General features: G+C 43.1%; 2 protein-coding genes across 4 annotated transcripts in view; both read right to left on the reverse strand.

Moving 5' to 3' along the window:
* Positions 1-26,813, reverse strand: part of POLR3A (RNA polymerase III subunit A) — a 614,347-nt gene that overhangs the window by 217,396 nt on the left and 370,138 nt on the right. The gene's annotated exons all lie outside the window — the stretch shown is intronic.
* DLG5 (discs large MAGUK scaffold protein 5) overlaps positions 1-26,813 on the reverse strand; it is a 159,790-nt gene that overhangs the window by 13,081 nt on the left and 119,896 nt on the right. For all 3 annotated transcript variants that reach the window (XM_075217086.1, XM_075217087.1, XM_075217085.1), the window contains 10 exons: positions 17,589-17,751; positions 16,454-16,584; positions 16,097-16,261; positions 15,709-15,892; positions 8,385-8,533; positions 6,301-6,471; positions 5,011-5,207; positions 4,577-4,720; positions 4,311-4,438; positions 4,076-4,185 (listed from right to left, as the gene is read on the reverse strand). In XM_075217086.1, coding sequence (XP_075073187.1) covers positions 4,076-4,185; positions 4,311-4,438; positions 4,577-4,720; positions 5,011-5,207; positions 6,301-6,471; positions 8,385-8,533; positions 15,709-15,892; positions 16,097-16,261; positions 16,454-16,584; positions 17,589-17,751 — 1,542 coding nt within the window. The remainder of the gene's footprint in view (positions 1-4,075; positions 4,186-4,310; positions 4,439-4,576; positions 4,721-5,010; positions 5,208-6,300; positions 6,472-8,384; positions 8,534-15,708; positions 15,893-16,096; positions 16,262-16,453; positions 16,585-17,588; positions 17,752-26,813) is intronic.

Raw genomic sequence — 26,813 nt, forward strand, 5'->3', positions numbered from 1 at the left:
CGAGTGGCTATTATACCACACACAGATTGAACCCCTGCAATATGAATCTACAGTCGGCTTCCCTGCAACCCAGCCATTCCCTTAATAGAAATCACTAATTTTCATATACATTGTTGTATTCATTTTTGAGTACATATATTACCCGAGTCAGTGCTTTAAGCGATAAATGTTCCATTTCATAAACTTGGATCAAGAATGTAACATTGTGTGGGTATTACGAAATACCAGTGGCGGATCCAGGGGGGGACGATTGCCCCCCCTAGCAGGGGCTTGCTGCAGACAGCTGCACACTGTGCAGGTCCGTTCAGCAGTGACAGTGTGCTGCCCGGTTGCTCCGATTGTGTTTTAAACACAATCAGAGCAGCGGGACAGCACACTTTCACTGCTGAACGGACCTGCACATACTGTGCAGCCGCCGGCAGCCTTAGAACACAGAAAGAGGGCTCCCCCTAAAATCGCCCCGGGTAGGGCAAATGTCTGGGTCCGCCCCTGCGAAATACAGTTACTAATGCTGTCCAGGCCTGAGTGCACAGTATGTGGTTAAATTTGACAGATCAAGCTATGTGTCTGGATACCCATGGAAGCCTGACAGTGAGATCAACAAATAACCACACAAAGACTAATGCAAACCGTATTTTAAGGGCAATTGTCCAATAGACCTTATATTACAGTGTGTGGGGATGGGGACCTCACACACAGCGATATAAGGGCAGTATGTAGATATTGAAGTAATTTAACATTAGCTTGAAAATATTATAGACTGTATGGAGAGCAATTTTGAAAGAAAAGTGAAAGGGTCTGGTGCAGGGAGGGAGGTTGAATAATGAAGAAAATTACAGATTGGTTTATGACCGTCGAGGTCAATCCCCTTCCAGTCTTAGGGGGGTGTCAGAGTGTGATATACTGTAGAGGGCAGGAGTAGCCACTCCTCACTACTGTTTAGCAGAAAAAGTTGCTTTTTCAAAGTATTTTTCTGGTATTTGATTAAAAGGTTCACTTAAATAGATCTCTAAGACACATCCCTAACTATCTGTGCCAATCATACTTAGATTACCAGAATTACAATACAAAAAAATAAACTTGCAAATAGCTACAAATATAAATTATCTACAAAATAACCACAACTCACATAAGAGACGGAAATTAACTTAAAGTGACAGTCAGCAGATACCAATCTAATGATCAAGCATTCTTTTTGTAACAATGTTTTGCCAGTAACTTTTCTGATTTAAAATGGCCATAAAGTGTTCCCCTTTTCTTGATTTAATAAGGCATAAATATCTTAACCACATAAAGTGACATGTACAGCAAGTCACATACATCACAATTGTTGTGTATCTCCGTTGATAAATAATTTCACAGAATGGCACATAACACAGTTTCCACATTTTTTTTTTATTTCCTCTATATGGGGTGCAGAGTCATGTATCCTTTTTAGGAGTGACAAATGCACTGTGACCAACTTAACTTTAAGTGTAGGACACCATCTGAAGATATCTCTTGGGATTAAACTTACAAAAGCTGGATCTTTCTCTAAAGAATATATTACCAAATATTATAAATAGTATCTGTGTATATAATAAAATCATCAAACACAAAATTGACTTAATTGTCCTTATCCTTTTTAATACACTGTGGGCACCTGATGAGTGAAATCCTTTTCTTTTATATGCTTTTTCTGAGACGAACAAGGAGTAAGCCCTCATCAGAAAACCAATGAAATCATCTGCCTGCTCCTTATAATAACATCTCAATATTGCCACAGTTATGTCTCCTGTGTGTAAATGAACTGTAAAGGATACTTTGCATACAGTTGATTACATTGGAACCACTGACATGTAAAATGGGTTTTCTTGCTGCAGCCTTTCTAAAAGTATTCATCCACATTAAATCAACAAAAATATGCAGTTCCATAAAGTCCAACTGAAGCCTTCTAAATTATGCTGTGAAACACAGACTGAATTACACTGAAAAAATGCACCATTGTTTACCATCTCAAACATGTACAATATTTATATACTAGGCCTACATCCTGACCATTGAAATGTATGGGTCAGGTGCAGAAAAAGATGGTATCCTCGATCCAGGCACCAAGAAAGAGGTAGCTTTACATGGGTACAAAAGGGGTCAAACATTGCATCGACAGACTGTCTAAGGTAACAAAACTATCAAAAAAGGAGTCGCTACGGGAGAGTACAAAATAACAAACAAAAACGCACCAAAAAAAAGAGAGAAGAGGGTGTGGGTCTGATCAACATCTGGCCTAAACAGAAAATGGTGCATCACCATGTCACTAAGCAATGTCAACATATCATTTTAGTCATTACGTATAGACAAGTGCCTCCACAAATGAACTGCTTTAAATTCAAGGACCTTGATAAAAACGTGTTAAGGGACACTAGAGCTGTCACTATAGGGTGCCTAGGTGTATTATCTAGGTTCTTAAAAACCCTCAAGTAAACAAAATTCCAGAGTCCCTTAGTATGTTCCGATACTAACAAGTTTGCTATTCCACAAACTAAGAGGCCTTGCGCCAAACCCTACTTTGCCAACTGTTGCTACTTATGAGTAGAGAAAGGTCAATCGCAAAATAGAAAAAACTGGGTAGAAATCTTATTTAAAGGAAATTGCTTTCCCTTCCACCAAGGTGTACGTTGCTTGCTCCCTTTGTTGACATGGAATTCCAACACAGTACTCCTCGCCCAATTGCTGACAAAAAAAAAGTTGTCGGTGTATAGGCAATAAACTACCCATAGAGTCATTGTGTACAAAAAACATGCAGTGTAGCTTCCAGGAAAAGTGTTCATGCATCAGGTATTGCATAAATCCCATTCTGCCACATTTTGTGAGTGGATATACAGAGAAATCACAATTATCATTGGCTGTGGCCAAGGCTGAAAATTCTGGTTATGTGGAATATTCTAAGAAAAACCTGATCCCAAAATATTACTTACCTGGGGTCTGGCATTCGGACAATCTTGCCAGTCCCCCAGTTTTGCGTGTAACCATTGGTGCTCAGATGGCTGCCGCTGGCAGCAGGTTGTCTGTGGACAATGTGCTGCATGTCTGAAAACATGTTTAATCAGCTGGAGCGAGGGGAGTCTTTTGCAACCAAGCTTGACTTTGAAAATTTAGTTTTGAATGGAAATATCTACAAACTATAAACATGCCATCACAGATCAATCATTTAAGATATCTATATAAACTATTGCTGTAATATACATAGCTCTTGAGAAAGTCCGTAGCAGGACGAAACGCGTTGGGGCTCCACCCATTACTATTCTATTGGCCAATAGCACTAACCGGAAGTGCGTCTGCGTTCCACAGTGGAACGCACCATCAGTTGCTAACAGCAGCGGCGTGATCACCCGCTGCTGTATCCTCTCCCTTTCCATTTGGGACCAGGCTGCTTTTACAATTGGGACAATATACTGGATTACTTGACAAGATTTGGACCTCATACTCTTGACATCAAATCGCAAGTATTATACTACCATAAGACACGGAGTCACACTTTGTTTTACTGATAGGTTACCTTAGATAAATAAGTGCACGGAACTATACAACCAGTGGGCTGATTCATTCATCAATTTTGTTGATTGTTAAGCGTGACAAGACTGTTTAATTCAGAAGCCTACAACCTTCACGAGAATTGTTATTTACATGGAACATATCTTCAACATCATGCGCCATCAATCTGTATGATTAGAATTGCGATTCATGTGTGATCTATTGTTAGATTTCATTTATTGATGAGATTGACTTTTTTATTCATATAATACTTGGATTATTAATTGCGCTTTATCTGCCATTTATCCATGTAATTAGATTTGCATTTATGTGCTTTGTTGTTAAGATTATACTGTTATTTAAGTGGATCCATTAATTCCATTTGAATTTATTTATTTATTCATGGTATTACATGATTCATATCTTTTTTCGAATTTCAAATAAATGTTTTAACCTTTTACATTAATTTTTGAAGTATATTTAGTCAGAATATTAGGAATCTAGTTTATTAGGTCAATCATCTGATGAGCGCCCAGCACTGTAATCTAGTAATATACAGACTTACTTTATCTGCTTAGTGCTTTTGTATCGGATAAATAGGACTATGGGATATATGTGGACACTGTGAAGCCGCTCAATGGCATGAGGCGCTATGTCCAGCAGACAGTGGCAGTTCTAGAAAAGAAGAAACAAGTTTAGAATTGAATCTGTTTTGCTGCATTCCTCTAGACGGGGAGAGATAATTGTGACCATCACTATCTTGATATTGTTAATGGATCAGGTAGCTTGGAAGAAAGTACCTTCTCTGTGATCTCCTTGATTGAAGCTACTGTAGTAACATCGAAATGCCCACTTCTCCTCTTGTAGTCTATAAAGAGACAGTCCTTTACCCCGCGCTCTATGGCCTGCTGTGAGGCTTTCATTACCTCTGAAAGACAAAAAAATAATAGATAAACATTATACATAAAGTAATTAACAAAGTTACACTCTGGATTATAAATATACATTGCAGAACTACGTAGTCTGAATGTGATAATAAAGGAATTATTGAAGTGAGGACACTTACCAAGAGGGCACCTGCAGAACCGTCCTGGGGACTCTTTCACCAGCATATCTTTCACAGCATCAACTAATGGTCCTAAAATGAGCACAGGACGAGGAGAAGTGCAGTCCACTCTCTGAACTCGTTGGTATGCTAAGTTCATAGACTCTAATAAAAGATAAGTGATTTGTGTGACTGGAAATGACAGAAAATGTAAACAGGTTGTTTTAGGAAATTAGCTGTGTGTTTTGCTGTTTTGCAATCAATGGCTCATGTGCATTATATCAGAGAACACTTTCAAAACAAGTGAATGTGAGACAAGTGGTCAGGGCAAGTTGTAAATGTTGGATGAGATAAGTACAAAATGGTGCTTCTTACATTATGCAAAGCACACCTAAAAGTGAAGTTCTTACGATTTAGGGTTGATTCCCAATTCTTAATTTTGCAATGTCTCTCACCATCAAGGAAGGGAATAGAATCAGTGCTGATTGTGTCCAGCCCTTGAAGTTCTTTGCCATCGCGAGACCCACTCCGCTTGTGTTTGTGTTTTCTGCGAAAGAAGGAACGCCTGGCAGCAGCAGAAAGAGTCTTCCCAGCAGCACCTTCATCCCGTGTCTCTGAGACACTGAGACGTCGGGAGAATTCTTGCTCCATCCTACAGTAAATAGTAGGTGCAACACTCACATGTATGGCACATTCATGGAGGATTTTTTGTACATTTCAAATACAAAGAGGAACAAATCACAAACCAAGGTACAGAACTGAAGGACTTCTGACAAACCCAGGTCTGAAGTTCTGTTCACACATTTCAGAATACAGTTTGCTTTTGTAAGAAAGGTTACCAGAGGAACATATAATTTCCATAAGCGTATTTACATACAGACATGCTGACATCATGACTCAGATCAGCATTCATAGATTTAGACATATAAGTCTTCATGAAATATCATTTAAAAAAAGGCACTGCAAAGGGTTCGCAGCATCATACAATGGGGGGAGCAAACAGCATACATACTACAAACCATATGACAGGTATAGCATGGCAGAAGAAAGGCCAGTTACACAATGAACAAAACAAACAAGTTGACTAGTCCTGGTGGGTAGAGAGTACGGAGGAGGGAAAGGGACAAACAGAGTATACCAGTGTGAAGCAGGACAGAGTCCAAAAGCATGAGCAGAACAGACATCCAGAGACCCTGAAAGTGGAGACCACAAGACCAGGTAGAAGTTGCAAGACATGGGTGGAAAGGTGGATTACAATCTAAAGGGGTAGGACAGACACAGGGGGTAGGTAGTTATGGGGGTATGGGTTAGGTGAAGAGTTGGTAGACTGTCATGAAAAGACAGGTTTTTATAGCACATTCAAAGCCTTGGAGGAGACTAGTGGATTCTGATTGGGCTTTCCAAATCAAGGTGAGGGGGCTCAGCACAGGAGAAGCATTGAAGGTGAACACGAGAAGAATATGATGGTGCAGCGGTGAATGTTTGCAGAATGGAGAGAACAGGACAGAAATAAGGTTAGCGTTTTGCTCTTACCAGAAATTATTTGACGATTTAGTGTATACAATGGTGCTAGAAGTTTCTTCAGAAAATTCAAAAAGGTTAACAAACCTGATGGCACCACCGCACATGTCTAGCATCCAGTATATATTTGCATCTTTAAGTGTAATATAGTTGATTATAGCAAATAGATCCACTGATATTAGAGTACTTCTTAACATGTACACCCTGTAAGTCTTCACACTCACATATATTTGCTGGGGATCTGGCCCCTCTCCAGTTTCTGTGCATTCTCATCAAGCTGCCAACCCATCCATGTGCCAAAACCCCCTTGATGAAGAGTATCGTCAACAAACAGAATATCATCCTTCTTGAAACTCAACTCTTGCGGGTGCTCCGCCTGTCGCTCATAAAGTGCTCTGCAAAAAAGCACAGTCAGTGGTAAAGCCAAAAGTTTCTTTTCACTACAATTAACAAGCTATGCTACCATATCTTTGAAAGGAATATCTTCTTGCCAGTAACTATTATATTTACACAACACTTTATGGATGAAACATATTAATATATAGAATTTTTTCCAGTATCATACTTGGGGTATAGAGTAGGGACAGGTGAACACTGGCACTTTAACTTTAGTTAAACAAAGCTCTGACTCCTCCTCCTCTATACCCCACCTCCTGCTAGAGGCCAGTCTATGTTTAACCAAGCCCGCAGAAAGGGAGATTTGCAATAGAAGATTTTAAGGTGCAGCACCAATTTAGATGTTGTAGTGTCAATAAAGTATTTTGTGAATAGAAGACTATTTATAGTAAATGGTAATAGATGTGTTTCTTGTCGGTATGGATCAGGAGTTTGGTAGCATCTGTCTCCACCCCAGTGTGGAGCCGAGAGAAAGATGATCCTGACTGCTGTACCGTTAATGAGAATTCAAGAAGACCTGAAACGTACTGCAGGAGCAGCTATACTACACAAAGAGTAATTATGAGCCAGAAGGCTAAAATAAAAGTGTTAGTATGTTTTGATATCACAACTACAGTAGCAGTGATAAACCTGGGGTTGGATCTCTGTATCTATCCTGCTCCAACCAACAGCACCAAAGTTCCCATCAGGTACACACCATTCCTTCTTTATTGCATTCAGGATATGGTAGTCAAGTCTGACATATTTGTTCCTCTATGTGATATAAAATATTTTCGTGTCAAAAAAAAGACATAAATATTATAGGTGTGATACCTTTATTGGCTAACCCCGAAATTTTTTTATAGAAAAAAAAATAAATTCTTGGTTAACCAATAAAGGCATCAATCACTCCAATAAAACTTTTGTCTTTTTTGACACGAAAGTATTTAACATAACAGATTCTGGCTAACACGGTACAGCAAGCATAATATCAAAATGTATAGCAAAAAAATATTTTTTTATTTGTTCCTCGAAATTTATAATGTAGTTACTGAATGGAAAACGGGAATTTTGTACCTGTGCCAAATCCTTTTCTATAAATCCAATGGGGGACACTGGAGACCCTAGGGTATAGAGTGGTCACTGGAGCCTTGGTAATTTCAAATTTACAGCCGATTTTTTAGTCTCCCCCCCCCCCTTTAGACACCATTGGTTTCTCCACAGACCTCAGTATTTGTCTAACAAAGACCCAAAAACACAGAAACAGGAGTACAGAGGAAGAGGAGAAAACAATGTTCTCTCATGAAAACCAGAATCCTTACAAGGATAACCGTTAAAAAATAACAGAACAAACACAATAGAACATAAAAAGATGATGTCCAGTGTCCCCCATTGGATTTAGTGAAAAGTAAAGTACAAAAATCCCAGATTCTCTGACATCCATGAAGGACACTGGATACTCTGTTAATGTCCTAAGAGAGGGTACGCTCAGCAGTCACAGTGAGCAGCACCTTATGTCCAAAACTAGAATCTCTGGACAGAGGATGCTGTAGGCAGCTATTAATATGGCCTAGCTCCTGCGGGCATTTAACAAACATCAAGGTCTATAGAGCAGACAATAGGGGAATAAAGGGAGGCGCTACAAATTAAGTGTTAAAATTTGAAAGTGCCAAGGATTTAGCGACCACTCTACACAAGAGTTTCCAGTGTTATGTACTATTGTGTTTGTCAGTATGGAATATCTTATTAGGCAGATGCAGTTAGCACTTAAAAACAAAACAAACATCTCTTTATATTTTCATTGTTGTGGCAGTTTCATATACATTTATTCCTCCACCAAAAAAATGATTTATATAATCTAGTAATGAGGACAATCATAGCTTTGGGCCTATGAGCTATCCCTGGCTAACTAAATGTTTTCTTGGAGACTGACCTCACATAGAATCCATCCCCAGGATGGTCTTTGATTCTGTTAAATTCCTCTACTTTTTGCTGCACCTTCAACTTGACATTTTCTGCTGGCTTCAGCATCTCTAGGTACGCTTCTTCAGCGGTTTTATTCCTCATATCAACAGAGCCATACTAAAAAGGTGGGAAAATACACATTTCAAAATGTGAACAAAGTCACACAACTAGAGAACAGAAGAAGTAGTGAGAAGAACTAAAAATGATACACAAAAGGAAAAAAAAATAAAAGCAGTAATAGAAATAAATTAACAGCTTATATAGGTTGTAAGGAAAACAAATTGTTAAAACAGAAAAAACAGAGGTAAGATATTTCAGCCTTGCACAACCCAAATTAAAAATTCTAGGACAACGATAATTTCTGCCTAACATAAGTGTTTATATTAAAAAATAAAATAATAAAAAAAATGAACACACACACACACTTTTGCTTTCTACAAATGTCGTTTAAAGCAGAAATGGTTAGTATTAACATTATTATTTTCTTCTTTAGTCTTTACTACAGTCAAAGAGCTGGATTAGTTGAGATGTCATGATAGATAGAAATGCATAAATATCTTTGCTGTATTTCGAATAAGGAAATTGTGGATAAGCAGTAGTTTGTAAGAGACATGATTATGTTAGAGACTACATAGTGGAAATACCGGTAAAAGATTAGTGTCAAAAATGACTCCTTGAAAGTAGGTGTGGTATATTGCAGTGATAATGGAGTGCACCTTAATGAAGAACTTAATTAAATCTCTCATCATAATCTTTAACTTCAGGCATCATTGGCAGATGATACTTGCTGGAAAAAGAAATTTATATCTAAGTGGCATTAGCCAATAATGGCATTTTTATACTAACGTAAAATCCGTTTCTCTTAATCCATTTGGGGACACCGGGACCTTGGGGTATAGAGTAGGGACAGGTGAACACTGGCACTTTAACTTTAGTTAAACAAAGCTCTGACTCCTCCCCCTCTATACCCCACCTCCTGCTAGAGGCCAGTCTATGTTTTACCAAGCCCGCAGAAAGGGAGATAAAGAGAAACCAAAGAAAAAAGAATAAACTTAACAACACATCATTGTCTTAACAACCAGACAACATGTCAAACAGAAGGAGAAACCAGAGTGTTAAGGGTGGGCGCTCGGTGTCCCCAAATGGATTAAGAGAAACAGGTTTTATGTAAGTATAAAAATCACATTTTCTCTGACATCCTTGTGGGACACCGGGACCTTGGGGACATCCCAAAGCTGTCTCACGGGAGGGAACGCTCAGAAGAAACGGCCCAAAGCACCTTTCTCCCAAAACTTGCATCCCTAGAGGCAAACACATTAAATCTGTAAAACTTTGTGAAAGTGTGTACAGAAGACCACGTGGCCGCTTTACACAGTTGTTCACTGGAGGCACCATGGCGGGCCGCCCAGGAAGTACTTACAGATCTGGAAGAATGCGCCCGTAGATTATCAGCCTGACAGATACCAGCCGTAATCCACCTAGCAATGGTAACTATAGAAGCTGGTCAGCGTCTTTTGTGAGCATCATAAAGAATGAAAAGATCCTCAGTTTTGCGTAATTTCTGAGATCTTTTAACGTAAATTCGCAAGGCACAAACAACATCAAGATAACGAATAGACTCATCATTATCAGAAGATGAGGAATCAGTGCCGGAATAACAATGTCCTGATTCAAATGAAACTTAGACACAACTTTAGGAAGGAAAGAAGGCTTGGTTCGAAGAACTGCCCTATCCTCATGAAAAACTAGCAGAGGAGGCTTGAAAGACAAAGCAGCAAGCTCTGAAACTCAGCGTGCCATAGAAATGGCCAAAAGAAAAAAAAGTTTTCAACGTTAGAAATTTGAAATCCACCATATTCAAGGGCTCAAACGGTGGATGCTGTAAAGCCCTCAACACCAAATTCAAATCCCATGGTGGAACCGGAGGTATATAAGGAGGTTAAACATGGAGAACACCTTGAATGAAACTTTGCACATCAGGTATGACAGCAAGTTTTCTTTGAAAGAAGATCGAAAGAGCTGACACCTGACCCTTAGGAGAACTAAGACGCAAACCTGCATCCAAGCCATCCTGCAAGAACCTCAGTAACCTGGCCAGACGAAAAGAAGACGCACCAACCAATATATGTCCTCCAGCCACCAGATCAGCAACTGACGCGTCTGCGGAGACAGGCAAAAAACCTGACTGGCCAGATTGCGATGGGATTTGTTCCATTGAGACAGGGGTTCCAATTGAAACTGTTGTGCATGGAACTGAGCAAACTGGATCGCTTCGAATGACGATACCATCTTGCCCAGAAGTCTCATTGCAAAATGAATGGAAGGTCTCCTTGCCACCAACAGGGATTTCATCATCCTCTGCAAGGCTAGGATCTTGCCCTGAGGAAAGAACACCCGTCTCAGATGGGTATCGAATAAGAGACCCAGAAACACCATCTGCTGGGATGGGATCAACTTAGATTTTTTGAAGTTGATAATCCAAACGTGCGACTCCAGGGTCTGGATTACTACCTGAATATGCAACATAAGCTTCTCTGAAGAATCTGCCTTTAAAAGTAGATCGTCCAGGTAAGGGATGATTGGCCCCCTCCCCTACCCCACCCCCCTCCTCCCTGACTGCCTCCGACTTCGCCTCTTTCTTCTCCTCTAAAATCGAGGCCATCCGACTCGAAATCTCCTCCTCCACTCTCCCTTCCACCCCTCCCACTCTTCCGTCCTCCCCCCCCAACCACCTTCCCCTCCACTCCTTCCGCCCCACCACGGGTGAGGAAGTCCACTCTCTCATTTCATCCTCCCCCCCACTACCTGTCCCCTGGATCCTATCCCCTCCCACCTTCTTCGCTCCCTTTCCCCCACCACCTGCTCCCATCTCGCTCACCTATTTAATCTCTCCCTCTCCACTGGCATCTTCCCCTCCTCCTTCAAACATGCTCTCGTATCCCCCATTCTTAAGAAACCTAATCTCGATCCCACTTCTCTCTCGAACTATCGCCCCATATCTCTTCTCCCTTTTGCCTCCAAAATTCTCGAAAGGCTTGTCTGCAGCCGTCTCACCTCCTACCTTTCTGAACATTCCCTCCTTGATCCTCTCCAGTCTGGCTTCCGCCCCCTTCACTCCACTGAAACTGCCCTGGCTAAAGTCACCAACGACCTCCTCTCTGCTAAAGCCAGCGGCCACTTCTCCCTTCTCATCCTCCTTGACCTCTCTGCAGCCTTCGACACCGTTGACCACCCCCTCCTCCTCCACACCCTCCAGTCTCTCGGCTTCTCCGGCCCAGTCCTGTCCTGGTTCACCTCTTACCTTGCTGACCGATCCTTCTCTGTCACCACCTCTGGGTCTCTCTCCCCCCCGTCCACCCTTCCTGTCGGGGTCCCTCAGGGCTCTGTTCTCGGACCATTACTCTTCTCTCTATACACCTCTTCCTTGGGTCAACTCATCAGCTCCTTCGGCTTTAACTACCACCTTTACGCTGACGACACTCAACTATACCTCTCCTCTCCTGATCTCTCTCCCTCCCTCATCTCTAGAGTGTCCGCCTGCCTCTCTGCCATCTCCTCCTGGATGTCCTCCCGATTCCTCAAACTTAACCTCGCCAAAACTGAGCTCATAGTTTTTCCTCCCTCTCATACCTCATCCCCTTCTGACCTCTCCATCACTGTCGACAACACCTCTATCTCCCCTGTCCCCCAACTTCGCTGCCTTGGTGTCATCCTCGACTCCTCTCTCTCCTTTTGCCCCCACATCCTCTCTCTCGCTAAATCCTGCCGCTTCCAGCTGTGTAACATCGCTCACATTCGGCCCTTCCTCTCCCAAGATGCCACCAAATGTCTCATCCACTCTCTGATCATCTCCCGCCTAGACTACTGCAACCTCCTCCTCACTGGCCTCCCCCACTCTCATCTTGCTCCCCTTCGATCTGTTCTTAACGCTGCTGCTAGACTTATTTTCCTTTCTCGCCGCACCTCTTCAGTCTCCCCCCTCTATCTAGCCCTTCACTGGCTCCCATTCCCCTTCAGAATCCTCTTTAAACTCCTCACACTCACATACAAGGCCCTCGCCAACTCCACTGCGCCCTACATCTCCACCCTCCTCTCTATTCACACTCCATCCCGCCCTCTCCGTTCTGCCTCTGATCGTCGCCTCTCTTCCCCCCTTATTACCTCCTCCCACGCGCGTATCCAAGACTTCGCCCGCGCTGCCCCCCTCCACTGGAACAAGCTCCCTCCCTCCATCAGAACTTCCCCATATCTGTCCAGTTTTAAACGGGCTTTAAAAACCCACCTTTTTCTTAAAGCCTTTCAGTCTCCCACTTAACTCCCTACCTTTTCTGCTGCCTCTCCTCCTTCTTTCCCCTTCCCCGCCCCTGTCCCCCTATTCTCCCTCTCTCCCCTGCGTCTCTGTCTGTCCACCCCTTCCCTTAGATTGTACGCTCCTCTGAGCAGGGCCATCTCTCCTCCTGTTTCCACCACTTCTAACTCTGCTCTCCAGCTACTTTGCCCTCCTCCTCGACGACCCTCCTCCCCCCGTCCCCTCTGGGGGTCTCACTGTCTTCCGCGTCCTCCTTCTTGGGCTCCGTTGTTTGCCGATCCTCCCTCCCCCTTTCCCCACCCTCTCTAGCTGCACATTGAGCTTACTGAGTTACTGTGCTTACTGTACTGTGCTGTCTCACCTTGTATTGTAATTCGTTTTGTCCCTGTACGGCGCCACGGACACCTTGTGGCGCCCTATAAATAAAAATTAATAATAATAATAATAAAAATTGTAATTCCCTTGGCCCTTAGCAGAGCAGCCATAACCGCTATGATCTTGGTGAAGATACGTGGAGCTGTGGCGAGAAAAAACGGGAGAGCCTGAAATTGGAAGTGCTCTGACCGAACTGCCTTCTCAGACTCCCCATCAGCCTTCCAGGACTTAAGGCAGAGAATGCGACGAGCTGAAACTGCAGAGGCAGAAATACGTGCACCAATCAGTCCCGCGTATGTAGTTGCCTCTCGTAAATAATCTATAGCCCTTTGAATTTGCTCCACTAATGGAAGCAGTTCAGAGGAAGGCCTGCCTGCCAACAACACCTGAAAACGGTGTTTTGACCAGCGTTCTACTGTTTTGTTAACCCACACAGATGCCAAAGCAGGCCTGAAAGAGGCACATGCTGCCACGAAAATGACTTTAAGGACTGCCTTAACCTAATAGTCTGTACCATCCTTAAGAGTGGCAATGTTAGGAAAAGGAATAGTAGTTAACTTGGCTAACATTGGAACTGCAACATCCACACGTGGAAGCGTCTACCATTTAGCAAAAACTTCAGTAGGAAAAGGATAAACCGACTGCAGTCACCGAAATACTTGTAACTTGCCTATCTGGGGAAGTCCAAGGCTCTGACAACAAATCTTCCAATAGGGAAGAAGCCAGGAAAAAAAGATTATTATTTTTTTTTAATTCCCCGTGCAAAAAGAGGAGCTTGTGCAACATAAGGAACCTCTTACTTAGGAAAGTGAAGTAGCTGACACACAGCTTGTATTAATTCCTCCACACTCTGGCGAACCAAATGAATCTCCTCCACAACCGAAGGAGCATCCATGTCAGAATTCACCACTAAATTATATTCATTCTGGGAACTACAGTCAAAATCTGGCTTATTTCCCTGAAGTTGTGGCGCCATCCTCCTACGCTTATGTGAGGAAGACGGTGCCGCAGATTGTAACATTCTCTCTAAGAGGAAGAAACCTAAACCAAACCCTGTACAGAGGATGCAATTCCCTGTACCCAAGCAAGCTGTACAGACTCCGCCAGGGAGAAACAGTCAACTCTTGACTTTGAAAACTAGAACCCATGTCAGTTGCTACAGAGCAAGCAGAATCAGAAGATGGAGCGACCACAGCCTGTGACAGCACCAACTGAGCAAGTTCAGCCACTGTATTGGAGAGAGACCGAACCCAGGCATGTGTTGCCGTATGTAAAGCAGCAGCTGTTGTATTACACAGTATGCTCTCTGAAAGCCGGCAGGCTGCGCACAGAGCCTGCGCGCCTGACTGACCTGATGGTAACTTAACGTGACAGACAGCCCAGGTGAAACTCAACATAGATGTAACACCAGCTTTACCACGCATGGTTTTTCCCCTTCTGACATGTTAACAGATGGGACAAAACACGAATAAAACTGTGTAATAAAACAGTGTAACAAAACACAATTTAAATAACAAGCAGCCCAAAAACTGAACAGAAAGTGAGCCTGCAATACAGCCAATAAAAGCCCCACAGAGTAAAAATAAACTTTTGAAAATAACAATCCCCAAACCTTTCTATAATGACTCAGGACAGAAAAGGGGAGCTATAAAATGGCTGTTTATTCTGGTGTCTGCACACATAATAGTGAGAGACTACCATGGAGGAAGAGCAATAGATTGCCCCAGGGCCCAGCACTGAATTGGTAACATTCAACAATTCAGTGCCTAGCAGGACTTCACTATCTTAGTGACCCTTGCCTGATCCTGTCTCCTGAGCTAAAAATAGAATCTCTTTTTTTTTTTTTTCTCCATAGAATGACTGCTTCTAGTAAGAAGCAGCCTGCTCAGGGACAAACTGCGATTTTCTATCTCTCTCTCAGCATTGTGCTGGGAGAGGGTTCACTTACCTTCTGCCACCCCTCCTCACGCAGTGTCTGCAGTCTATCTGTCAGATCAGGAGGACGGACACAGCCTGTGTCGACTGTGCCCGGCTCCTAGGAGGGTATAAAAACATTGAGAGAGGGAGGCTGGCAACAGAGGCACCTCTCACAGCACCTCAGATCCCCCCCCCTCCATACAGCGCTTGCCGCACGCTGCATACTGCATATTCCTGCCATAAAATAATAAAAAAGTAATAGAAGAGGGCTGCTGAGCAGCCCAGACACAGCCTTTTTGTCGGGCACTTAAAACTAGACTGGCCTCTAGCAGGAGGTGGGGTATAGAGGGGGTGGAGCCAGAGCTTTGTTTAACTAAAGTTAAAGTGGCAGTGTTCGCCTGTCCCTACTCTATACCCCAAGGTCCCGGTGTCCCCCAAGGATGTCAGAGAAAGTGTTACTAAAAACCAGTGGTACTGGTAAGAAGGATATATATGATAAATGATAGGTGATGCTATATAAGCAGTGGCGAAATACAAAGTACACAAGGAGAGGATTGGGTCATGCAGGCACTAAGAACTAAAGAGCTTGAATGAAAATACATGATTAGTGTCATTAATACAATTTTATTTGGCCTTTAGCTTGGAACAACAACTACTTCAGTAAATCAAACTTAATTCACTTTTCACATACTTCCAGAATCAAGTCTCCTGCCAACAGTCCCTCCAGTCCTTCAGAGACATTATCCTCTTCTAAATCCAGCACATATATCCCATGCAGGTTCCCCCCACAGATCTGCATTCCCAGTTCCACAGGAGATTTAGAGATAGTGACTGCACGGACCTCAGTATGTCTCTTTATGCCATCCATAGGTGCCCTGAGCAAAAGAGAAAAAGAGGAATGCTGTAAAAGCATGTAGAAAAATAGTCAGCTAAGAGGAGGATGTGGATTTTTAAAATAAAGTTAGATCTTGCTGTGTTGCACACATTTTCTGTGAAGGTTCTGTCAAAACATCGTGGGATTATTGCTGAAGGACAAGACATCCACAAATATACAGGGGGAAAAAAAACTTTAAAATTACCTAAGTGAGCTGTGAGGGCTGGTAGTGGGTGTGGTTTCCTTTGAAGGTGGAGTCACGGCCCCCTCATCTTGCTCACTCACAGTGTCGATGACTGAATGATTGTCTGGTGTTGCCGCCCCACTGCCGTGAGGTGTGGAATGAGACGTACTTGCATCCAGTCGTGAGCTGTTTGAACCGTTTACAAAACCAGTAGGATGAGAAATCAAATAGGCATAAATGTCAGAACATAGAATTTGATTGAGTGAATTGAAAGTATGTGAACAAGAATACAGGGACAAATCTGATGACGTTGATCTAGGATTACGATAATGGACTGAAAAAATCCCCCAAAACAAAACCCTACAGTGTAAACCTCACCTGGATCGTGAATGGAGGGGCTGGCACATGTGTGGATTATACTGAGCTAGGATAGTAATGGTATCGCACTGCTGCCCAATGATCAGTCGCGCTTGCTGCTCAGTGGCATTCCTCAAATTTATACCATTAAACTGCAGGAAACAGCACACAGATTAACATTAAATAATCTGCACAACATGTTTATTTGTGCAGTGAAGAATTTAAACCACCTAGAGTATAATATCATAACAACATGATTGCTAACTCCTATGTCAGTCAACTTGTCTGGCAATTACTTAAGAGCTATAGATTCTTCTATAAGTCAATTATTAGTTGTCTAAGGTTTCCATATAACGTTTAAAAATTATAACAATTGTGTACATTGTTTGTATTATTTATGAATTAAAATAAAATAAAAACATGAAAATGCTAAAAACTAGCTGGGTATAGGCAGGAGCCTATAGCCCAGTGACCTTTTCCCCTAGTCACTGAGGAAACTGAGGAAACCACAGGAGAGGAGGGGCATAGTAGGGGAGGAGAGTAAAAGATCAAAGAAGTTGATAAAGTGACAAAGACTCCTGGACCCATTACTATACCCCAATGTCTCGCAGTGTCCCCCAATGGCAGGAAAGAGAAAGAACTTTTTTCACCACTCATTTTTTTCCTCCAATAAATTCCCATGCCACCCATTTAGCAAAGTCATATGGCTATATGCATAGAAGAAACTTATTTCTGATGCTTCAAGGCAAACAGTCTGGAATTTTAATGTAAACTTCTGCATGTCCAGATATCCAAATGATTGTATAAGCAAAACTATAATCAGGACGTGTGGTTTTGCTAGTTTTGGTGAGGGGGTTCTGGGTGAAATTTTTAATAAAGGAAACATTACAAACCCGACTCCTACATGAGCAACATACATCACAAAACTGTATAAAGTAGTGTAATGTATGAACGAGCAGAACAGCTTTGACAATATTAGAGTAGAGAGTACTCTCACCTATAGTAATGGCATTATTGTGTACAAACAATACTTCATACACTCGGTATGTATTTTTAGGTGGCTGATGTTTGTCATGAATATTTCAAATCTATAATGGTCACTATGCTATAAATCCATAGATAATCAAATGCATTAGCAGTGTAAAGAGGCAGGTACCTCTAGCAGTTGGTCGCCGTACTCTAGCCCAGCTTGCTGGGCGATGCTTCCGGTCATCACCTTAGAGACAAAGATACCCCCGTTTTCACCACTACGGATTGAAATTCCCAGGGGTTCAGAGCCTTTCTGTACCTTGACATGCCGTGGCTCATCTACTAGTGGTCTGTGGAGAGAGAAAAGAACTCAGTCTATCATTTACCTGTAGAATTGTCTGCAATTCAATATTTTCACAACCCTGGGTGTTTCCTAATGTAGAACGGATATGAAATTCTTTATCATTTAGTCAAGAGCTTTGATACATTGCACACTTGTTAAAATACACAAGTGACAGTCCAGCGTGTGTAGACACCCCTGTTTTCTAGGTTTACCAAAAGTGCTGTGCAACAGATAGTATTTGCACTACAGTTGATAGCAAGGGTCCACAAATCTAACTTTAATATTCCAGCAATGCCCCAAATCATTTATCTATTTTCATTGTATATGCGGCTTAATTGGCAAAGAATTGCCTCGGTTTTCTGGAACAAATATAGATCAGTTTCCGAAGAGATAACAGTCAAAAAGCAATCCCAAATTGTACTTTCACTGTAATGTACACCGATCAGCCACAACATGAAAACTACCTGCCTAATATTGCGTAGGTCCCTCAGATGCTGCCAAAACAGCTCTGACCCATCGAAGCCCAGACTCCACAAGACCCCTGAAGATGTTCTGTGGTATCTGGCACCAAGATGTTAGCAGGAGATTCTTTAAGTCCTGTAAGTTGCAAGATGGGACCTCCATGGCTCTCACTTGTTTTTCTATCAATTCCACAAATCAAATTGAGATCTAGGAAATTTGGAGGCCAAGTCAACAACTTGAACTCTTCCTTGGGATTGGATCAGAGGTGCTAGCCTTTACTCCCCATGCACATCAATGAGCCTTGGGCATCGATGACCCTATCGTCCGTTCATCAATTGTCCTTCATGGGACCACTGCATGCCAGAAATACCCCACGAGACCTTTTGAAGATGATATGACCTAGTTGTCTAGCCATTACAATTTTGCCCTTGTCAAAGTCATTCAGATCCTTACGCTTGCCCTTTTATCCTGCTTCCAAACACATTGACTTCAAGAACTGACTGTTCACTTGCTATCTAATATATCCCACCCTTTGACAGGTGCCATTGTAACAAGATAATCAATGTTATTCACTTCACTTGTCAGTAGTTTTTATGTTGTGGCTGATTGGTGTATAGAGTTAAAGAACAAGACACACAAATGATTCTGTATCTCCTTGGAGCTTGCTAGGTATAAATAGCTACTTCATTCTAGCAACCTAAAGCCTGCATAAGAAAATGCTGTACTGACCAGTGCCAAATCCCACAAAGATCTTGCTCTTTTGATAGAAACAAATTGTGTAGCCTTTATATTGAAACCTTAGCCCTGCCAGCTGGATTGCAAATGTTTTACTCCAAAAATACCCAGTTTATTCTATAGAAGACCTAGTTGATTACTTCTTTGACATATCTTCTTGGCCAGTCTGAATCCATAATTTGACCAAAAGGGCAAATAATCATAACCTAGCTCTTTTGTGAACTTTTTCCCCCCTTATATTTCAAACTGAGATAAGTATCTTGTCCAATTTCAGGAGGGTTAAATCATGCCTTTTCTACAGCTACTTTAAAAACTTCCAAAAATTAGCAGGTTTTTTTCAACATCAGTACTAAGTCAGTGATTGATGGATCTCTGCTGGGAAGGCTCTAAAGAATATTAAGAGAGGATTTTTGCACTTACGTTAAATTAATTTCTCTGATTCCATCTAGGAGACACTGCTTCACGATGGGGATATAGAAGCAACGCTGGAGCTGGACACTTATGGATATAGTGGAGAAGAGCTTTTCTTTTGATTTAGCTAACTCCTCCCACCAAAGGACACTCCAGTTTAGAACGAACAAAGCCAAAATAATAGAGCAGAGAAAGAAGAAGAGACACACACTCCATAAACATAGCCTTTGAACAATATAACTGAACCAATGAGTGCAAAGGGAGAGTCCCTCAGATGGAATCAGAGAAATGGATTTAATAAAATAAAATTCTCTTTTCTCCTACCATTGGGGGACACTGCGAGATATTGGGATATGTTAGGTGGGACTAGATGTTTAGGCACTTATCAACTTCTTTGTTCCTCACACTCCTCCCCTACTATGCCTCTCCTCTCCAGCTCAGACCTCAGTTTTTGTTAAGTGCCTAGGAGATATGTCACTGTGGTATAGACTCCTGCCTATACTTTAGTTTTCAAGTGCAGCGCAGGGACCTCAAAAGACCCAGGAGAGTGAATAGCCTGTCGGCTTGCTTCACTCTGGGTCCCTGCGGAGGGGGAGCAGCAGTCTTCCAGCTCACTCACCCCTTGCACAGATGCCGGCATCCTGCCCTAGACAGAACGAGCTAAAGGGTCCTTACATTTTTTTTTTTTTTTTTTTAGCCCTACCATATCGGCAGGTGGTGACTTAACTGCTTCACTCCCACCTGACCTGTGAACCTTGATAGCCTCTCCTACCGCCCTGACTGAATTACCGGCATCTCCCCAACGATCAGGGGACACAGGTCACGATCGCATTCCACAGGAGGCAACTTCAGAACTAGAGACACAGCTACAGGTCTGGGCACCTAGAAATTATGCCTGCAGCGTTTAGCGCCAACCGACAGCCATACGATAGATAGGCTGCTCGGCGGTGCATGGAGGATATTATATAATATATATATATATATATATATATATATATATATATATATACACACACACACACACACACACACACACAATTTTAAATGTATATAGCCAATGAAGTGGTTTAGCCTTGTATATTGTAATAAACAACCCAAAAACTTCTAGGGGTAAAATACCCGCTGGTACGTCTGTACTGCATTATATATGTGGCAAAAACGATAAGATACAGGTTTCACCTGTGCTACTCTTCCTAACATGGCACTCTGTTTAAAGAGAGACTTCCATCGGTTCGGCATTATATATGTGCCAAAATAATAGAATAGAGTTTTATTCTATTAAACCTTTTCCTAGCATTGCGGTGTGTCTGAAAATGCATCTCCCAGGGGTACGGACCCCCTGGTATGCCTGTACTGCAGAATATATATGCCAAATGTAATTTTTATATTGCCTTTTAAAGAGTCAAACCCAGATGCTTTCTATGCAACAGTGTGCACCTACTCAGGTGTCAGCCAAACCACTGCCAGCATCAATGGCCAAACTCACTAAGGTGATGTTATGGTCCGAAAAGGTACGTGAATATCCTTGTTTTTTCACGCTTCTACACACACTCAGCCCACACAGATCATATCTGTCACGTGCACATCTTCTAAAAACAAGAGCGGCATCCCTCTATCCTAGTCTTCGTCCACCCAGACACAGACATATTTGCTCATCATCTCACAGAGATGAGCATAATTCTGATTTTCAGAGTTGATCACAGTCAAGATAGGGTTCATTCCTTGGCACAGGATGGCTACTTGGATCTTGATTTACAGACAAAAGCATTTTTATCTCTGAAGATTCCACATCTAGACACAGGGAGGATCATCTCAGATTAAGCGTTGGACACATTTTATCCTTTGTGGAACGTGAGTCTGCAGTTCCAGCCGCACCCACACTATTTAGGAGATCATCTCCTCATATTATGGACATGGTGTCTGACTGTTGGCAAAAGCCAAATAGACAATTAATAGGCTGGGCAGAGTTTCGTCTCTTTTTCTTCTCCCGGCAGAATAAATAGTTAGATGGCAAGAAACCCCTGGGGTTGACAACCCTGTTGCTCATCTGTTCACTTACTCTGCTATCCTACGCAGGGCAGGCGCTCATAAAAGGCTTTTCTCGAGGGGTCTCTCTAACAAGAAGTGCAACCTGCCCATTACTCAGCTTTAGTAACGACAGGCAGTTTTGTTTATACCAAACAGGGTCATAGCTTGTTTCCATAAATCCATTCAGCATTGGACAGAGTAGTTAGCCAAAGGCACTCAGGGATAGGGTTTCAAGAACGGAGCCTCTCATTTTGGCATCATTACAAAATAATATCCATGGGCCACTGCAAGTAGGAGTACCTCTCTTCCCATCAGCTCGATCAGGTCAGGACAAGGACGGTCTCAATCCTTTCGTCCCTTTTTTCTGTGGTCAAATGCCACATGGCGTGGTCACTCCTCGCCTCCCAGAGAAACACATAGTACATGCACATTTGCAGTTAGGTGAGGAACCTATAGATAGGATGACATTCACGGAGGTTGGGGTAATTCATTCCAACCTCCTCCTGGCCCTCAGTCAGACGGGTTCTTTCAGCCCATTTAAACTTGCAGGCATCAATCATCAAGGAGGTACTACTATTCTGTAGATGGCACCAGTGTCTCTTACACTTTGGCTGTACAGAATTTTCAGTTCCGGCTCAAGGCCCTGACCTTTGTTTTGGACACTGCCTCGAGAGTTTTACGAGGTAATGGCAGGGTAGGGCTACTGCGCGCCTGGCGAGTCATGATATACCCTGCCTGGGCAACCTTTTTCCCGGGGCTCCACTATCTCACTCTCTTAGATCCAGAGTTCCATCCAGATTCTGAAAGCACACAACTGGTTTCGGAACCTTTCCAGGTCCTCACTCATTCTACCAGAGCAGATGCGTTTCTTAGGCCTCATTCTCTATACCGGCACCCACAGGGTCTTCCTTCCGGAAAACAAGCCCTTCTCACTTCGGCGATGAACCAGAATGCTCCTGGTGCGGAAAGAAGTTTCTATTCTCAGTTGCATGAAACTTCTGATAACCAGGGTATCAATGCTCTAGGCCAGTGGTGGGCAAACTCGGTCCTCAATGGCTACCAGCAGTTCATGTTTTTAGGATTTCTGTCTGTAAAAACAGGTGGGATAATTACTGACCCAGCCAAATAGATTAACTCAGCTGTGCATGATTAAAGAAATCCTAAAAACATGAACTAGTGGTAGCCCTTGAGGACCGAGTTTGCCCACCACTGCTCTAGGCAGTCACGTTTGCACGCTCCACTCCTGAAATCCCAGCAGGAGATTCTCCAAAAAGTGCATGGTTCCCATGTTAATGGAAACACAAATCATCACTCTGTCCTAAGCCACTTGTATACCCTTCTCGTTGTGGTTAGCCAGAAACAGTCAGTAGTGAGGTCAGTCATTCTCCAAGACCTGATCCTAGTTCATGACAGGTGTTAGTCTGTAAGGTTGAGGTGTATTATTAGAACCCTTAAGTTTCCAAGGTCTTTTTGGTCCTCCCAAGAATACTGTTCGTTCAATATTCAATATAGAAGCACGGTGGTGTAGTGGTTAGCACTTCTGCCTTACAGCACTGGGGTCATGAGTTCAATTCCCGAACATGGCCTTATCTGTGAGGAGTTTGTATGTTCTCCCCGTGTTTGCATGGGTTTCCTCCGGGTGCTCCGGTTTCCTCCCACATTCCAAAAACATACTAGTAGGTTAATTGGCTGCTAACAAATTGACCCTAGTCTGTGTGTGTGTGTGTGTGTGTGCACGCATTAGGGAATTTAGACTGTAAGTCCCAATAGGGCAGGCGCTGATGTGAGCGAGTTCTCTGTACAGCACTCCGGGATTAGTGGCACTATATAAACAAATGGTGATGATTATGATGATGATGAGAGGCAGTCGCCAAGGACGATCCACCGATATTTTAAGAAGATCATCTCCCCGCTCTTCTTGGCCAGTCTGGTGCCAGTAGAATTACTGGAAAATAAACCTTTCTTCACCTTCTGTAAAATTCCACGCAGCATAGGAAGTGGAGGATAAAGGTACACCAACCTGAAGTTCCATTGGACTGTCACAATACCTTTCCACCTTGCTTTTATGTCGTGAGGCCATCATGTCTATTTCTAGCTGACTCCACCGAAGGACTATTTGAGAAAAACACCTCCGGATGGAGAGACCATTCGCTTAGGTGAAGGGCATGCAGACTTTAAGTAGTCGACTTCCCAGTTGTCCACCCCTGGAATGAACACCGCTGAAATTGCAGGGAACCTGTTGTTCTGCCCATTTCATGATCTTTGACACTTCCTTCAGGGCAAGAGGACTCCTTGTTTCTCCTTGAAGATTTATGTAAGCTACCGCCGTAGCATTTTCCGAGTGTATTCAGATCGGCCAACGTGCCAGGAAGAACTGTGCCTGAACTAGAGCATTGAATACTGCCCATAGTTTCAGAATATTTATGGGCAACCGTGCTTCCTCCAGCGTCCAAATCCCTTGCAAACTGAGATGATGAGTGGCTGCACCCCACCCCAACAAGCTGTCATCCGTTGTCACCACGGTCCAGTCCCAAGCAGAGAAAGGATGCCCCTGAATTAGAGTGTCCTTCCTCAGTCATCAAAGATGAGACAGGAGTCTTGTGTTTGACAACCGAAAGACCTGTCTTTCTAAGCGGGGATCAGACCTTGAGAACTTTGCCAGAATCTCCTGCTGGAGCTTAGAGGGTGCAGGAAGTTATGCTGATTGTTTGTCTACTGGCTTAGATGCAGGACGATGTCCTGTCCAAGCCTGTCTGCCTCTTTTCCCCCCTCCCCTTGTAACCGGGGCTTGTCTTGTGGAAGAAGCCCGTTTTGAGCGACCGACAAATCTAAAGGAGCGAAAACGCCTCCCATTTTCTTTCGGCGCAGCTGCAGGAAGAGCACTCTTTCCTCCTGTGGCTTGAGCGATGAATTTGTCCAAAGGAGAACCAAACAAAGCTTCTCTGTCATATGAGACAGATTCCAAAGCTCTCTTGGAATCAGCATCCGCAGGGTGATGCTGATTCCGAGATGCTAAATAAATAGATTTTCAAAATCCGTTCACACTTATTGCCAGTACTGTCTTTAAGAGACGCCATATTCGGCAATGGAAAAACAGAAGACTTCGCCAAATGTGCAATGGGAGCATCAATACTGTGATGAATCTCCCATGACCCCACTTCCGAATCTGGAAAGGAGTAGTAAAGTTTGTATCATCTGGAAATCTGAAATTATTATCAGGCTTAAGTCTGGCTTCGTCCCAAATTTCCAACAGTTGTGCAAAAGGAGGAAAGAACACCCTTTTTATCTTTGCCCTTTTAAACATGGAGATCTGTGATGCACATTTCTTTCTCACTTGTGGGCAAGTCCTCATAGTCAGAATTCTCCAGAACATCACCATCTCCCAATTCAGCTGGATCTGTGTCTGAATATACTAACTCCTGGGCAATAGGAAGGCCCAAACATTTACACAGTCCACCTTCCTTACTCGGATGGAACAATTTTCCAAGGGAATTGGAAACACTGGTCAACGCCTGTACAGACCGTTCCAAATTAATCATTCAAGCAGGCTCCTGGGAGACCCCTGGACCACCCTGCAGCAACTCAGACGCTTGTCCCGAAGAAATGGCGTCTGAGGACTGTGTATCCAGAGAAGAGGAAAAGGTATCAATACCTACCGTCCCCAGGTGGGTTGTCTCTCCTTAATTCGGCAATGGACTATGCCAGCTCCTTAGCCCAGGCTGGTTCCACGATGTCCGCTGCACCCGCATACGAGCTCTCAAACAGGTCCTCGGCCTCGCATACCGTGTAGAGGCCCCCAGTCTGACCGTCCACCAGGCAATTTGAACTCACAACTAGTACAGGTTTATTACATTACAGAGACAGCCTTGGATTTGGACCTGGTCCCTCTTTCTGACATATTACAAATAAGACAGATAAGTGAGAGACACACTGTAGAGTTATCTTATGACAAAGAACATCTGTACAGTATATGACAAACACTACAGATATACACAGTGCCTCAGCTAAGACTAGAACTCAAAAAGTGTTCTGTAATGTACCCCTACAGGATATACAGCAGATAGAAAACACAGAAACACTCAAAGGGATATAAGAAAACAGCAAAGCCACTCTATATCTACTGGTTCTCAGTCCCCAGGGATGTGTGTGCGTCTGAGTGTACTGCAGGCAGTGTGGGAAATGGCTGATAAGCTTGCCACAGCCCGGGAAAAACTGGAAAGTTAACGCATATATAACTACGCCCACTTAACACTCTGCTGGCCTGCACATAACCACATTCTACACAGCCCCTGTAAATGCAGAAAAAACACACAACACACCTTGGTGAGAACTGGGCTCCAGCGACAGCTCCCTACCAGTATTATATGCCCCACTACCTGTTTTGCACTGCAACTTCTCCTCCCACTGCAGGTCGACAGGCTGGGCAACTAGACGGCAAGCAGCTCTGCCTCCACAGCAGTCACGGGCGACCGGAGCATGCTGCCTCGGCGGCCCACATAACCTCCCTTGTCTCCTCAAAGGTCTGTGCAAAAAGAACTGACTGGATGGAGGGTCTAGTTACACATTATCCACGAATCTGAGGTTGAGTCTTTCTCTTATGTTCCCAAAACTCAGAAAGCTGGCTCCCAAACTGCAGACGAGACTGGGTGTTAACATACCAAGTCATAATGTTGGCTTGTTAGAGGGAGTGGGAGATGGGTGCTTGGACGCCCATGCCTGCTTTTGGGTCAAAGAGAGCTGGACCACAAAAGGGTAAAAATTCCAGATTCTTCAGAGAATCCATGTCTATATTTCAAGACTGGAGCCAGAGACCCTGTCTAGCGACAACAGCGGATGTGGAAAATAGAATTTTTATACTTTGTTTAAATAATTTTTTTTCTATGTTTATTGGAATATAGTGTAGAGAGTAGTCGTGCAGACACTTTCCGACATCTTAAAAGTTCACTGCAGTTCTTCCACCTCTATCATCATCATCATTTATTTATATAGCGCCACTTATTCCGCAGCTCTGTACAGAGAACTCACTCACATCAGTCCCTGCCCCATTGGGGCTTACAGTCTAAATTCCCTAACACACAGACTAGGGTCAATTTGATAGCAGCCAATTAATGTCTTTGGAGTGTGAGAGGAAACCGGAGCACCCGGAGGAACCCCATGCAAACACGGGGAGAACATACAAACTCCACACAGATAAGGCCATGGTCGGGAATTGAACTCATGACCCCAGTGCTGTAAGGCAGAAGCTCTAACCACTTAGCCACCGTGCTGCCTGCACCTCTCTAACCCTTTTCTTGTTAGGCCTTCAATTTATGTTGAACCAAGCCCCACAGAATAGGAGAATAAACAAACAGCAAAGAGATGAGTGGGAACGCTCAGAAGAAACAGGTCAAAGAACCTTTCTCCCAAAACTGACATCCCCTGAAGCAAACACAC

The sequence above is a fragment of the Mixophyes fleayi genome, chromosome 6 (assembly GCF_038048845.1).
Source record: "Mixophyes fleayi isolate aMixFle1 chromosome 6, aMixFle1.hap1, whole genome shotgun sequence".
Lineage (NCBI taxonomy): Eukaryota > Metazoa > Chordata > Amphibia > Anura > Limnodynastidae > Mixophyes > Mixophyes fleayi.